This window comes from Malania oleifera, chromosome 2 (genome assembly GCF_029873635.1).
Source record: "Malania oleifera isolate guangnan ecotype guangnan chromosome 2, ASM2987363v1, whole genome shotgun sequence".
NCBI lineage: Eukaryota > Viridiplantae > Streptophyta > Magnoliopsida > Santalales > Ximeniaceae > Malania > Malania oleifera.
Genome location: NC_080418.1, coordinates 19,924,856 through 19,940,574, shown reverse-complemented (window position 1 = coordinate 19,940,574; position 15,719 = coordinate 19,924,856). Strand labels below are relative to the sequence as shown.

Below are 15,719 nucleotides of genomic sequence, written 5' to 3'. Positions count from 1 at the left end.
TCAAAGGTTAATACTTCTCTTATGAAATTATTACATGCATGGGGCGAAGGATGCATGTTGTCTAATTAGTTACCCATGATCACATTGCAGGCAATCTGCAACTACACAATCACAATCGAGACGACGTGCGCGGCGGGCGCCGAGACCTCCAACCACGTGAGCCTGAGGTTTGGGGACGCCAAGTCCAACGACGTCGTGGTGCACCACCTGAACTCCAAGCGCGTGACGCAGGTGGATCCATTTTTCCCGGCAGAGCTCGACGGCGCCCCGGTGAAGCCCTTCCGGGCATGCTCGGTGGACGAGTTCCAAGTGAGCGGCGGGTGCGTGGAGTCCCCCGTCTGCTACCTCTACCTGAAGCTCGTCGGAACCGACGACTGGCGGCCCGGGTTTGCACAGGTGCGGGCGGCTGCGGGCAATCACCTGAGCTCGAATTACTTCTACATTCGCCGGTACCTGCCCCGGAACGCCTGGCACGGTTTGGATATGTGCGACAGGGAGGTCACGCCCTTTGGGGTCAAGCACGAGCGCAAGGTGTTTGTGAAAAGGCCGGTTAGGACATTGGAGCCGTAGGGGTGTTGGGCTATGAATGGGTTTATAGGGTTTATTGTTACGTCTTCGTTACACCTATGTTTCACCATTTTTCTATTTTTATTTATGTTTTTAAAAGTAATGTGATTGACATTTTGTGTATTATTTTGAATTTCAAAGGCAACCAAATTCAATCTCCATTAGCTCTTTTTTTTTTTTTTTCTTTTCTAATAAATTACACAATAAGTCTCTTCCTTGAGCTTTAATTGTGAGTGTGATCTCTTTTGTCTTTAACTTGAAAATATTTAAGAGGAAAAAAAAAAGGAATTAATTTTTTATTTTTGATTATCAAAAGAAGTAAAAAGGAAAATCAAAACATAACAATCATTAAACAAAAATTTGATTTTATACATCATTAAAACAAATTTTTAATTCCATTTGACACAAAAAAAATATCAATTTCCTTCTCATTTTTTTTATTCATTTCCCTTTTTTAAATAAAATTCTTAATTATAACATAACCAAATAAGTTTTAATTTTAATTTTAATGAGATTTCTAAATATAGATGTGTAATCGCTTGAATATTTAACTTTAAAGAGCAAATTTTTATAATGAGAACTTCAAATTGAATTAAAATTAGAGAAACTTGAGGCGTAATTTATCCAATTTTTGGGTATAAATTCTTTTTTTAAACCAAATTACATAAACACAAGTATACAACTCTTAGTAGCTCTTTTGTTGAGAATTTTCACATACAAATACGGGTTCTTTTGTGTTTGGTTTTTCAAAATATTTTGGTTCTTGTTCAAATAATGAAACTGAATTGAGAGTTGTGTTAGAGAGAATAAAGATTTGCAAACATTTTGATCATACTAATATTGATATTGAATGTGATTCGAATATTGTTGTAAATTGGATCAGATCAAGTATGTGCTCCTTGTGGTATTTATGAGATTTTTGGGAGCAGCTAATTGGTTTATTGGAGGGAGTACTCTTTTCGATAAAACATTAGTATAGAGAAGGAAATAAAGTGTCAGATGCCTAAGCTCGTCAAGGTGCTAGGGGGAGGAATAATTTGTTTACAAATAGTAGTCAACTTCCTAGAGTTATCAATGAGTTGTATAAATTGGAGAAGATGAGTACGACTTATATGAGGTATGTTTAGCTAATTCCCTATTGGTTTTGGTTTATGTTTTATGTTATTTATCTTTTGTTTGTTTTGTTACGTGATATTTGTTTGTAGGTCCTTGTTTTGTTTTGTTTTGATTGGACTTGTAATCCTGTTTTGGCTGGATGTTGGTATTGTATTTGGGAGACTTTTAAAGTTTTGTCTTTTATTTCTCCCTTTGATTGTATTGTAACAACGGTATTCCTCCGCCAAAAGTAAGGGTTTATTAATAAATAAATGGGGGTGCCACCCTTTTTTACAAAAAAACAAAAAACAAGAAAATTTGTTTTTCCAACTTTGAAAAAATAGAATGGAAGCTGGGTGTTTATATATATGGTTGAATCCAAGACTCATAAGGTTAAACTTTTAGGTCAAGTTGATGCTCACGCATGTTTATCAAGTATGTCCATAAAGACTCACTTAATCCTAACGCCCTTAAGTACATATAGGAGTGATTCCTAAGCTCGATTTTTAGGCTCCCTTGATAACAAGCTAGACTAAACATAATGGATTTGGCTCATTTCAACCCATGGATTAAAGACTTGGTTGGGTTTGTTTAAGGATATGTTAGATGAATCTGAATAGGGTCAGGATGTGGGAAATAGAATTAGTTTGGAGGCATGTGAAATGCAATCCAAGACACGTAAAACACAAATATATGACTCACTTAAATAACTGTTAGAGAATTATTGGGTTTGCTCCCACAAGGGAAATGGTTTCTGCTAAAGTGGGAGAGTTTGAATTGAGCTCAAATATTCATGCATGTGATCCTACCAATGAAGACACATAGAATAGGAGTAATGATGAGTGGACTCTTATGGTTTCATGCCCTTTGCAAGACATGTACTTACTTGAACAATGTTGGACAATTGAGTTTGCTACTAAAATAATAATAATAATAATAATAATAATAATAATAATGATTTCCACTCAAGTGGGAGAGTTCAAATTGGGTTCAAATGTTCAAGCATGTGTTCTTGCGGACGAGGACACATAGAATATGAACAATGATGAGTGGACTTTCATCGTTGTGTCCTTTCTCATAATTGAATAATGACTCCCCTAATAGGTTGTAGTCAAATAATGACTTTTATTGAGGATGAGCAATTAGAGCTCACAAATGAGGGGAAAAAAATCTAGATAACCATTTATGAGTTTGTCTCGGATTGTAATAGGTTTATTTAGCATAAATGTATCAATTATTTGACATAGATTTGTTAAACCCAAATTTCATAACCTGAATTTAGTAATAGGGTCAATGTCATTAGGCTAGCTTGGTATGAACAAAGAAATGACAATGCGCTATTAGCAAAAGCCCGACTTTTAACTTCTTGTTTAACGTAACCCTAAGAGCATCTCCCTCTCACTATGAAAGGTTTTAAAAAAAAAATTAAAAATAAAGTCATTCGTCAGTGCTCGAAAAGGACTCATTAGCCCCTTCATTTTCATAAATGAACATACTTGATAAAATACATTTAAGTATGATTTGAGTTTGGCTCTCAAACTTGATTAAAAAGTTTTAATAAATAAGTCTTGGTACAATAAAATTCAGCTCAGCTCATCTCATTTGCTGTCCAACTTTGAGGACCTATAAAGAAATAACAGCAAATTTACCCAGCTAAAAAACCAACACAAACATTAAAATAAAACCCAACACACTAGAAGTAAACTATATCCAAAGAGCCACCACTCTGTTTTAAGCACAAAGCAAGGGCTCAGCAGATGCATCACACCAGAGCTCTGTCCTTGACGGACCCCTCCAAATCCCATCTGTAACTTCTTCTTTATATTCATAAGTGCTTTACTTGTTTGACTAACACAGGAAAAACAAAGAACTGTAATTTCATGTTCTCCACAGACACTACACAGAGTCGCTCCCACAGCTCCCCTGCTTCTCACGCAGCCATCAAAGTCAGTTCCTTGAGCGATGTTCAACCCAACAAGTTTGAAATCTCCGGTTCACAAAGCCAGACCAGTACAACACCCTTCTGATCCCACAGTTCTTGAGCACTGCCATCCACACACAACCGGAAAGTTAAACTCACTGCCAAAGGCAAAGTGGCAAACAAGAAATTAATGAGTAAAATATGCAGTTAATTACGTTGCTAACTTTGAAATAAAGGGAAAGGATCATCTTTTTGTCCTGTACTAGTTTCCCCATTGTGTTGAACACTGTTGCACAATTACACTTACCCAGTTGGTGTTCCCTGACAGGGGAACTCTAAAAGGTGTATGGTACGAATTCCTCTCCCTCAGTTTTGAATTTTGAAGTTTCTATGCAAAAGGGTCTGAGATCATGCTGATCTCTGTTCCAGTTGCCAAGCACAGTGAATTGATCTGTTCATTTTTAACTACTGCTGCTTATAAGACAGCCCATCGTCGTGGGTGAGTAAAGGTAATGACAGGCATGAGCTGTTGGGTCTTTTGGTTTAAAGTAGAAAATGAAGATTTCGTGGGTCTGCTCTATTTTTTTTGCCGGGCTCTGTTTTATTTGGTTCTTTATGGAAGCAATTATGGTCATAACTTTGATATGTTCTATCAGAGTCAGTTTTAGGATTGAATGGGGAAACTTTATGCAGCGTGCATGCAGTCATTCAGGTAATTAGAAAATGAAGTTACACATTTATGCCATTTTTTTTATAAAAAAAATTTATGTTAAGGGTTTGTTTGGTCCACAGAACAGAGTGAGATTTGGGGGGATGTGTACCACAAAAAACTGAGAAACCCGGCTGGAAGGTTAGTAGGTTACTCAGACCAGTAGATGCTAAACCAGTCTGTTGTACGGTTGCTTCATGTGCCAATGTCATTCATAAATTCAATTTCATTTCACATAATCTTATTGCACTCTTATATAAACCTGTGTTGTCACTTGATAAATATTAAGACAAAAAATTATTGTAAGCAATAGCTAGCTTTGTTAGGTTTTGTAGAGCCTAGTTGTGTTGATCCGTATGATGACCCGACCTGAATTAATGTTGTGTAATTTTTTTTTTCTTTAATGAGAGATTTTAATCCTAAGACTTAATTTGCTGTTATGGTAATTAGGGTAAGTGTGGCTGTCACAGTTAGAGAGAGAGGGAGAGCTAGAAAAAATATTGTACGATGTACTCTCTGTATTCTTCTTCCTGATAATAGTGAAATCTTTATAACTCTGTGAATGTAGGCAAAAATGCCGAACCACGTAAGTATTGTCTTGTGCGTGTGATTGATTTTTCTTTGGCGTGTGTTTCTCTCTATTTTATCTCACAGGATTTGAGAATTTTGCGTTAATTCCCTACAGCTAGTATTAGAGCCTAGGGTTAGGTTCGAGTGGGAGCAATGGCAGAGGAAGCAGGAAAGACGTCTGAAATAGAAAAGTTCGATGACACAGGCTTTGGGTTTTGGAGGATGCAAATCGAGGATTATCTCTATGGGAAGAAGTTGCATTTGTCTCTTCTAGGAGAAAAACCTATGACTATGATGGACGAGGAATGGACTCTCCTTGACAGACAAGTATTGGGAGTTAGATTAACTCTATTTAGGTTTGTTGCACACAATGTTGTAAAGGAGAAGACCACAACAGATCTGTTGAAGGCTTTGTATGGTATGTATGAAAAGCCGTCAGCAAACAATAAGGTACATCTGATGAAAAAACTAATTAATTTGAAGATGGTAGAGAATGCATCATTAGCACAACATCTAAACGAGTTTAATGCTATCACAAATCAATTGTCGTCTATAGAAATTGATTTTGATGATGAGATACATGCACTAATTGTTTTGGCTTCATTGCCAAATAGTTAGGAGGCAATGAGGATGGCAATAAGCAACTCTATAAAAAAAGAAAAACTGAAGTATAATGACATGTGAGATTTAATTCTGGCTAAGTAGATTCGCAAAAGAGATGCAGGTGAAACCTCAGGATCTAGTTCTGCCCTAAACCTTAAGACAAGATGTAGAGGTAATGACTGAAATTCAAATAAGGGCAGATCAAAATCTAGAAATTCTAATCGGAATGGAAGTAAATCTAGATTTGGCCAAAAAGGATAATGCTAGAAATGTGGGAAAACGAGTCACTTTAGGAGGCAATGCAAAAGTCTTACGAAGAAGAATGAGGAAGATTCTACTAATGCTGTAATAGAAGAGGTACATGATGCATTACTTCTTGCAGTAGAAAGCTCACTTGATGATTGGGTTTTGAACTCTGAAGCTTCGTTTCATTCCACTCCACACCAAGAAATCATATAGAACTATGTTGCTGGTGATTTTGGTAAGGTGTATTTGGCTGATTTTACAACCTTGGATGTCGTGAGTATGGGAAACATCTAGATGTTGTTGTCCGATGGGTCTATTTGGTTACTAGAGAAGGTACGACATATTCTTGACATGAGAAGGAATCTAATTTCTGTCGGACAACTTAATGATGAAGCACATGCAATGTTGTTTGCTGATGGCACTTGGAAGGTTACAAAGGGAGCCAGAGTATTGGCTTGTGGAAAGGAGTCTAGTATTCTATACATGACCTCAAGTCCAAGAGAAACAATTGCAGTTGCTGAAGTAAGTACTGATATAAGCTTACGTCATTGCAGACTTGGTCACATGAGTGAGAAAGGAATGAAGATGTTGCTATAAAAAAGAAAACTACCAGAATTGAAGTCCGTTGATTTTGACTTGTGTGAAAGCTACATCTTAGGAAAGCGGAAAAGGGTGAGCTTCTTGAAAACTGAAAGGACACTGAAGGCTAGAAAATTGGAATTAGTGCACACTAATTTGTGGGGGCCTTCTCTGGTTGCATCCCTTGGAGGTTCAAGGTATTGCATTACTTTCATTGATGACTCAACCCGAAAGGTATGGGTTCATTTTTTGAAAAATAAATTTGATGTAGAGACTTAGAAAATTATAAGAATAAAAATAAATAAGAAAAGAGGAAATTTGGTTTGGCATAGGCCAAACCGTTAACTATTTTGGGCAAGCTTAGAAAATCGTCGATGATTTTGAGTAACTGAGGAGCGATTGAGGTGAAATGGTAAAATGGTTTGGTTAAAAAGTCAAATCGTTGACGGTTTCATCTGGTAGCCACTAATATAAATAAGCGACTTCGTTAATTTAAGGTAAAATTTCCTTCCTCTCTCATTCTCTCTCTCTAGGTTGCAGGACACTTTCTCTCAATCTATTTCTCTTCATTTTCCCCCTCAAATCTTGCCCAAATTGATGATCGGACATTGCTACAGGTATAGAGAACCGAACTAGGAAAATAAGGAAATTAAATAAGAAAAAGAAAAAGGGGATTTCAGTAGGCTTTGTTGACGAGGTCTATGTTCTCGTTGACGAAAGCCCTTATGTAATTAGTCACTGAAATTAAGAGCATCATCGATGAAGATATCCAGAACGTCCGAAAATATTAGGTTTGGGGTTCATCGACGAAGCCCTTCCTTCATCAATGAACGGTCTTTTGTGGTTCGTCGACAAAGGTGCCATTTCAACAACGAATATGATCGAGTCAAGGGGGCTATAAATAGGATTTTGGTTTGCTTCTTCATTAAGAAAATTAAATATCTCTCTCTCTCTAACCCACGCCCATCATCTCTCTCTCTACGATTTCTCGTCGTTCGTTGTCCGTATCGATGATCGAAAGTTACCATGAGAATCAGAGGGCGAATCTCTATAAGTCTAGCAGAGTGGATTCATGATCTAGGGAAAAAGCTAGGATTCGATTTTCTAGCGTCTCGGGTTGTTTTTCAGGAAATAGGTAAGGGGATTATATTATGTCAGCTATGTTTATGAGTTTTAACGAAATGAAATGTTAAACCGGTTTTTAGATAAACAGTTACAACTTTTCTAGGGTTTCTGGGCCTAGGGTTCGGTTAACCGACTTTATTTTCAAAATCAACCGTTTAAATTTAAGTATGATATTTTTAAAGTATAGTATTGGACTTTCTGAACATTTTCACCAGTTGGAAGATTGTTATTTCAAACCATAGGCTTGTTTTAAAATCAACCAAAGACGGTAGGGTTGCTTATCTCCATTTTCCCCGTATTTAGCTATATATTTATATTCAGTAAAATGACAACCTGGAGATATTCATACCCCAGTTTTAGCAACAGTATTTACTTTCTCAAGCAGATGATTTATTTATAAGTTACCAAATGAAAATTGTGTGACATGAGTATAGTTTTTAATTGGCATTAAATGAGCATGTTTTGTGTAATACTGAAATATAACAACTATTAGCCAAGATATGAGATATGATGGCTATATGCCAAGAGATGAGATATGACGACTAAATGTTGAGTTTATGAAATATCAATTTTTACTGAGCCAGTTGTGGTAGCTACGATACATTGGTTTTTACCGAGTCAATATCTAGAAGATGTTTTCACAGAATTATGTACAAATTATATTGTATATAGTTTTATGAAATAAGTTATGTTTCAGTTTTATTATGATGTAAATTACCTTATATGATAGTAGAGCCGTATTATGATGATCTCATGGTAAGAGCGCAGTACCATAGCTATATGTATGTAAGGGTGCAACCACACGTCTTAGATATAGTATGGATGGGAAAGGTGATTGGTGACCTGAATAAGGTACTCTCCGATGCAGAAATTCTGGGGCTCCATCGGATGTAGTAAATCCGGATGACTCAGCCTTCAGGCGGCCTTTGGGTACAGATTAAGTGGGCACCATCATACTACTTTATATTTGACTTAGCATTAATCGGTCGACTATTTGTTAGGTCCAGCCTTCAGGCCGCACAACCCGTCATAGAGGGAAGCATGTCACAGGTATATGTGATGGCGTGACGACGCTAGTCCAACAGACTAGGTTGTATCTTCATGGCATATATGGACATATTTACTATAGAAAGGGTTATATTGAGCCAGCAGCATGTTAGTATGAAAGTATGTATTTTCAGATTTATAGAGTAATACATATTTTAAAATGCCAATTGTATTTAAATGTTAACAGTATATGTACACACGAAATCTCATGCTAGCCACACACTGATGATAACATAATCCATTTTACTGAGAGATGTCTCACCCTAACATACAAATGTTGTTTCAGGTCCTTCGAGGGATCAATCCTAGCATCCTGTTAGACAGAGTTTGGATAGTACATAGTCCTTGTCAGAGCTGGTGAGATATTAGATAGTGTCTATCAAGCCCCAAACCCGATAATGGGACCCAAGGGTGAATTAGTAACCTAACCTATCCCTATATCATACAAAATACTAATGATACACCATAAAGAATGAGGGTTCAACCTCGTGGGGGTTCCCGTACACCCTATATGCATTCACATATATGACAAATAGGTAGCGAAAATTGTTATTTCTATACATACATTGTATCATACCAGAGTCTATACAAAAGGAGTCTATGCTCCATAATACAAAACATAAACCCAGGTGCCAGCCAAAACCCAAAATGACAACCCAACAAATTCCTAGCACTTACACAAGTACTTCCCACAGTAAACCGACCACTACGCTCCCAACACAAGGACGCTAGTTCCGGTTACTCGAAGGACCTTAGGAACATATACATACGATAGGGGTGAGAAACTTCTAAGTAAGGCAGATCCAGGTTATATCGGTGTGTGACAAATGAGTGTTATCATGACATAAAACATACACAGTTCAATACAATTCCATTATTTTCATAAAACAGTTCCAATATAATGCTCATCACGTGCACACACATGATCAAGTAACTGATGTCGTCACACCCTTTGGCCCGAAGCTGGCCTGCATTACACGGCATCCACGGCACATGGCGTAGCCCCAAGCTCCCATGGCATTGTACTGGTACAACTAGTGGATCCACACCCTTTGGTGATTAGCTGGAAAGGCAGTATTGCACACCCTCGGATATAGAGCCAAACACTCTTACCAGTCACTGGTAGGTGATATTTCACACCCTCGGATATAGAGCTGGACACTCTTTCATAACTTGGAACATATCGAAATCCAATTCCTATATCTCGTTTCAAAAACCATAACATATGCATGTTCATATAACAAATCAATCCACACTGTGTATGACAAGTGTGTCCTCGTTACCCACGGGTTTGAGTTGACTTTGTTATGTTATAAGTTAATGGTATCAGGGTATTTAATATGGTTGATTATGTAGTAAATTAAGTAGGTCATTACAGTTTGGTATCAAAGCCTAGGATGCTAGATTCTGAAAACTCTAGAATGCAGCGATAACAATACCAAAGTATAGGATAAAAGAATTTGAGGTTTGGTTTTGTAGTATAGATGCAGGACTTCCGTGATGGTTTGTGTGTGTATCCTGGGGTGACGATTCTAGGAAAGTCATAGTAAACTATTGTCAGGTTGGGTATTTAGGTTGCAGGATTGAACCTTGAATTAAGATTAGGGATGATGAATTAGTTAAGGATATAATATATTAGTTAAATGATATGTTATGGTAATAAGGTCCTAAGTTAAGTTTATTGTCTTTTTAGGATGGACCTTGGAGGTAGTAGCGCTCATGCTAGTGGTAATGAAGGTGCTGGGCCCTCGGGCGCTGCTAGTGCCGATTCGGATGCAATACTGCGTAGCGTGGGTCAGCAAGTCATGGCTGAAATTGCTAGGAACTCCAGAGAATAGCGTGGTCCATCTGCAGGCCACAATAGTTTGATTGAGAAGTTTATTATAATGAATCCTCTGGCTTTTTTAGGAGAAATTGATCCTGCAGTTGCTAAAAACTGGACGTAGGAAATTGAAAAGGTGTTTGCAGTGCTACAGGGTATTGAGGAGTAGAGGGTGTTGTTCGCTACATATAAACTGATTAGAGAGGCGAAAAGATAGTGGACGGTAGTGAAACTTCCGGAGCAGCAGAGGACAGTGCCTATAAAGATAACATGGGAATGATTTAAGGAGATATTTTTCGATAGATATTTTATAACCTCGTCTAGAGAAGACAAGATAGAGGAGTTCCTAAACATAAAACAAGGTTAGGTTCAGGGACCGCAGACAGTGCAACAGTATGCAATGAGGTTTATTGAGTTATCTCGCTTCGCCCTATACATTATTCTAGGCGAGGTGAAGAAGGTAAGACAACTTGAAAGAGGTCTGAGGAGAGAATTATATAAGAAAGTGTTGATACTGAAATTCAAGATTTTGCCGAGCTGGTAGCATAGTATTCAGAGGCGCGAGGCGAGTTGAGGTGCAAAGGGTCTTTGAAGCCGAGGCGCGAGGGGCGAGGTGAAGGCGCGCACCTCACGAAGGTGAGGTGCACAATTATTAAAATGGTGTAAAATATCTATTTGGGGTAATTTATATATGAACATATGAATATCTAGTAATATTAGAATTTAAAATGCCAAAACATTCAATAAAAAAATTGGAAATTTAATAAAATTGCCAAGACGAAGCCCAAAAGCATCAACAATTCAACATAGTTCAACATCAAAAGAAAATAGTACAATAAAAGATTTCAAAGTATAAAATTTAAAAATCCTCCTCAATCATCACTCATCACTCATCATCAACTAAGTCGGTGAAGATATCATCATCTTCCTCTTCCTCATCAAAACTATTTTCTCCAACATCTTTTTCCTCTTTCGTCTCCTTTGCACTATCCACTTGGATTTCATCCTCATCTACAAGTTCCAACATTGTGGTCCAAACCCTAGCATTGGTTGCACTACTAGATGAAGCTCTTCCTCTTCCTCTAGAAGATGATGGCATATTTGTACTTATTCTTGATCTAGTGTGATGCGGGGGTTTTTTTTGTCCAGCAACTCTAGCAACAGAATCCCAAGTCAAATTATCATCTTCAAACACAAGTTCATCATCCTCATCAGAATCACCATCCATCCTACCAATCAACCACTCATTACTATCATCAATGTCCTTTAGGAGGATGGGATCAATGGTATCATGTTTTTCGTATCGATGCCTTAGAGTTTGATTATATTTCACAAATACCAAATCATTCAAGCATTGTTGGGATAGCCTATTTCTCCTTTTGCTATGAAGCTGCAAAAAGTTTAAAGTAATATGGTTCATAATGATTCTAAAAAGCAGTAGATTGGTAGTTCTTGTTCTTTAATAATTAATCCATGATATACTAATGACTTACATGTTGGAATATCCTCCAATTTCTTTCGCAACTGCTAGCACTACACGTGAGGCTAAGAATTTTCATAGCAAACTTTTGCAAGTTTGGAGTTGTTGATCCATATGTCATCCACCATTGCGCTGTTATAAAATAAATTTTAAATGAATACCTACTAGGTAAATAGCAAAAATAATTTTCAAAAAGAAAGAGGTAGTACAAATGCCACTTTACCTGGTGCTTTTGTCTTCCTTTGTCTCACTACCAAACTAATTCCAAAGATGCCACTAGTGGCATTGTATTTTTCCAACTCATTTGAAACTTTATCTTGCATTTCAATAGGTGGCAGTAACCTTGCAATACATTTGTACAAACCCATCATAATTTCTTCATTTTGCAAAATGTTGGGGTTTGAATAGAAAAATTCTGGATTCAAGTAGTGTGCAGCTACATGCAACGGTTGATGGAGTTGGCATCCCTACCTCGTATCAATAATTTCAAATGCCTCCTTGAATTTATCCTCTTTCTCACCAAAAGCCTTAGCTATGGCTTCCTTAGCCCTATCCATTGCTTCATAAATGTATCTCATTGCAGGTTTCTTTTCCCCATCAACCCAATGGAGTACACGAACAAGTGGACCTGTTAACTTAAGAGTGTAGACGATGGTACTCCAAAAAGTAGGCATTAAAACAATAGTAGCTGCTCTTTTGCCAGCTGCCTCCTTTGCCCATTTAGTAGTATTCCAATCTTCAGAAGTAAACATCTTCCTCAAGTTGTTCTCTTGAAGGTGGATTGAACAAAGGATGATGAAGGCAGCTGCAAATCTTGTAACTGCAGGTCTTAGTAACTCCTTTCCTCCAATGAACTGTCTCATCAAGTTCACAACGCTAACACGGTTATAGATATAGTCATTCAAAAAAAATTGTCCTTTTCAAAGTTGCATGAATTGAAGGCATCTTTCCAATATCCTCCAAAATTAAATCAATGCAATGAGCAACACAGGGTGTCCAATATAAATGTGGCCTCTTTGCTTTCAATAATCTCCCTGTTTAAAAATCAAGGAATGAAGCCATTAAAATATTAAAATAAAAAATATATACACTATAGAAAGTAGTTCTAAAAATAAGTTCTTACCTGCTGCAACATAGTTTGACGCATTGTCAGTTACCACTTGAATCACATTTGATTCTCCAATTTCCTCTACCATCTCATCAAGTAATGTGTACATTCTATCTGTATTCTTCACAAGATTAGAAACATCAATAGACTTGATGAATATTAATCCCCATGGAGAGTTCACTAAGAAGTTTATTATGTCCTTATTAGCAACCGAATCTCTCCAACCATCAGACATAATTGAGCAGCCATATTGTGTCCATTCCTCCTTATGGACCTTCAACAACTCTTTCATTCGAGTAACTTCCTGCTTTAGGTAAGGAACTCTCACTTCATGACAGCTAAGTAGCTTTATTCTAGGACCATATTGTCTAATCGATTCAAGTGTCACTGCAAAGCTGCTCATACATACAGCATTAAATGGTATTCCAGAATCATACATCCACCTAGCAAAATCTCCCATTGCCTTTTTTCTTAGTTCTTTTTTGCATGCCTCATTTATTGATGTTTGCTTCATCTTCCCTTCTTTCCTAGCTTAAACCGCTTTCTTTGGATCGAGAGTAAAAATACAAGTCTATAGGCCCCTTTTGTTTTGATTTCTTCAAGTTGGATTGTTATAATCTTTTACTTCCATCACTAGTAAGCACTCTCTTACCATGAATGCCAATTTCTTGAACTTCATCTTCTTCATCTTCGCCGTAATGATCTACATCATCAAAGTCAGGCAATAACTTATTTTCCTCCTTTTCCATATCTTTCTTCAACATATACTCTTTAATCTCCTCACGTACATGAGCACGACACTTAAAGCATTCTTTCACATTTCGAAATCCTCCGACAATATGTTGTTTTGCCCGAAATATTCTTCCCTTTGTGACTTTACCACAAAAATTGCAAGTCAAATTATTTCCATTTTTCTAATCCTCCAAATGTGCATACTTCCATGCAGAATCTTTCTTTGCTGAGGCCTCACATCCAGAACTAGAATCCATTTAAGATTTTAGACTTGGTATCCCGTATCCTAACTGAAAAAAAAAAAAAAATGCATCATATATTTCGGGAAAATTAGGCAAATAACTCATTTTGTATTAGTAGCTAATAGCCTAATCCAGATAATAACCCATTTAAAATTTAAGACTTACATAATGCATTTCCAAAAAAATTTAAAAACAGTAGCTAAATTTCAATAAAAAGAATAAATTTTATGTATTAGTTATAATTTATAAGCTTACATTAATTAAACTAAATATTATAAATTAAAAAATAGTAGCCAAATTTTTGTAAAAAGAATAAATATTATGTAATAGTTATAATTTATAAGCTTGCATTAATTAACCAAATATTTAATTTATAAGCTTACATATAAAAGAAGAAGAAGAAGAAGCAGCAGGCAGCTGGATGCAAGCAGCAGCAGAAGAAGAAGAAGAAGAAGAAGAAGAAGAAGAAGAAGAAGAAGAAGAAGAGAAGCAGCAGGCAGCAGGATGCAAACAGCAGAAGAAGAAGAAGAAGAAGAAGAAGAAGAAGAAGAAGAAGACTTACAAAGGTTCGAAGGCTTAAAGATGATCTTGCAGCTAGTTCGAAATATTGAAGACGATGTGACGAACTCACTTCGTGTTCGAAGGTAGGCAGAAGAACTCACGACTGCTTCAAAGGCAGGTAGACGAACTCGCGAGGGCTCTGGCTTGTACGAAACAAAGTCACGCAGGGTCGTGCTTCTTCAAAATGTCAAAGATGAACTCACGATCTTGGTTTGAAGCTCGAAGATGAAGTCACAAAGGCTTCCAGCTAGTTCAAAGGCTTGTAAACGAACTCACGAAGGGCTTCGAAGGGTCGAAAGGGGCTAGGGCTCTGTTCGTATGAGTCGAATGAGGGATACGGGTCGGCTTGGGCTATTTCTCTCCTCTAAATGACTTAAAAATTCACAAGGCACGCCTCACTGTGCCTCGTGCCCCATTGCGCTTCGTCTCACCTAGGGTTGCCTCTTGCAGGTCGCCTCGCCCCACCTGGTATGAGGCGCAAGCATCTTTGCCTCACTGTGCCTTGTGCCTAGGCGCGCTTTTAACTACAATGGCTGGTAGATAGATCAGTTATGGCAGAAACCCAGGAGCATTTAGAGGCTAAGGACTAGAAATAGAGAAAGAGATCCACGACTTTTGGTTTCCAGCAAGGGTGCAGTCGTGGTTTGTGGAAGAGAGGTGGCTACTATAGGGATTGGAGGCAAGAGTCAAGGAATCGTGGGTTTCAGGGTATGTAGTCTTATCCAGTTTGTCCAACTTGTGGGAAGAGACACCCGGGGAAGTGCCATGCCGGGTGAGGTATTTGCTATCTATGTGGGGAGCCAGGGCATATGATGAGAGATTGTTAGGTGCATCTGGGAGTTGCTCCCATTCCTATACATGCTCAGGGAGGTTATCAAGCGCCTCATGGAGGTCAGCAAAGGAATACAGCTCTAGCAAGAGTTTTTTCCTTGACGCCTAGTGATGTTGAGACAGTCGACAACGTGGTGACAAGTATGGTTAGCATACTTTCATTTAAAGTTATTATATTATTTGATTCAGGAGCCACACACTCGTTCGTGTCTATGGAGTGCACTAGATTATGTGGGGCAGAAACGCAGTTATTAGACACCGAATTGTTAGTAACTACACTAACCGAGTCAATAGTGAGGTGTAGTAGGGTGCTCTGAGGCTGTCTAGTTGATATTTAGGAGAAAATTTTGTTTGTTGATTTGATAGTGCTGGACATGCACGGGTTTGATATAATATTCGGCATGGATTGACTAGCAGCTAACTTTGCCAGTATAGACTGCTATTCAAGAGGAGTGATATTCAGATCATTGGGAAGACTAGA

At 37.7% G+C, this 15,719-nt stretch overlaps 1 protein-coding gene across 2 annotated transcripts in view; it reads left to right on the top strand.

Annotated features, from left to right (window-relative positions):
* The window catches only part of LOC131149430 (embryo-specific protein ATS3A-like), a 32,086-nt gene extending 31,360 nt beyond the window's left edge, over nt 1-726 (top strand). For both annotated transcript variants that reach the window (XM_058099862.1, XM_058099861.1), the window contains exon 2: nt 91-726. In XM_058099862.1, the coding sequence (XP_057955845.1) occupies nt 91-570 (480 nt within the window). In that variant the 3' untranslated portion in view covers nt 571-726. The remainder of the gene's footprint in view (nt 1-90) is intronic.
* Nucleotides 727-15,719: the final 14,993 nt, after the last annotated feature.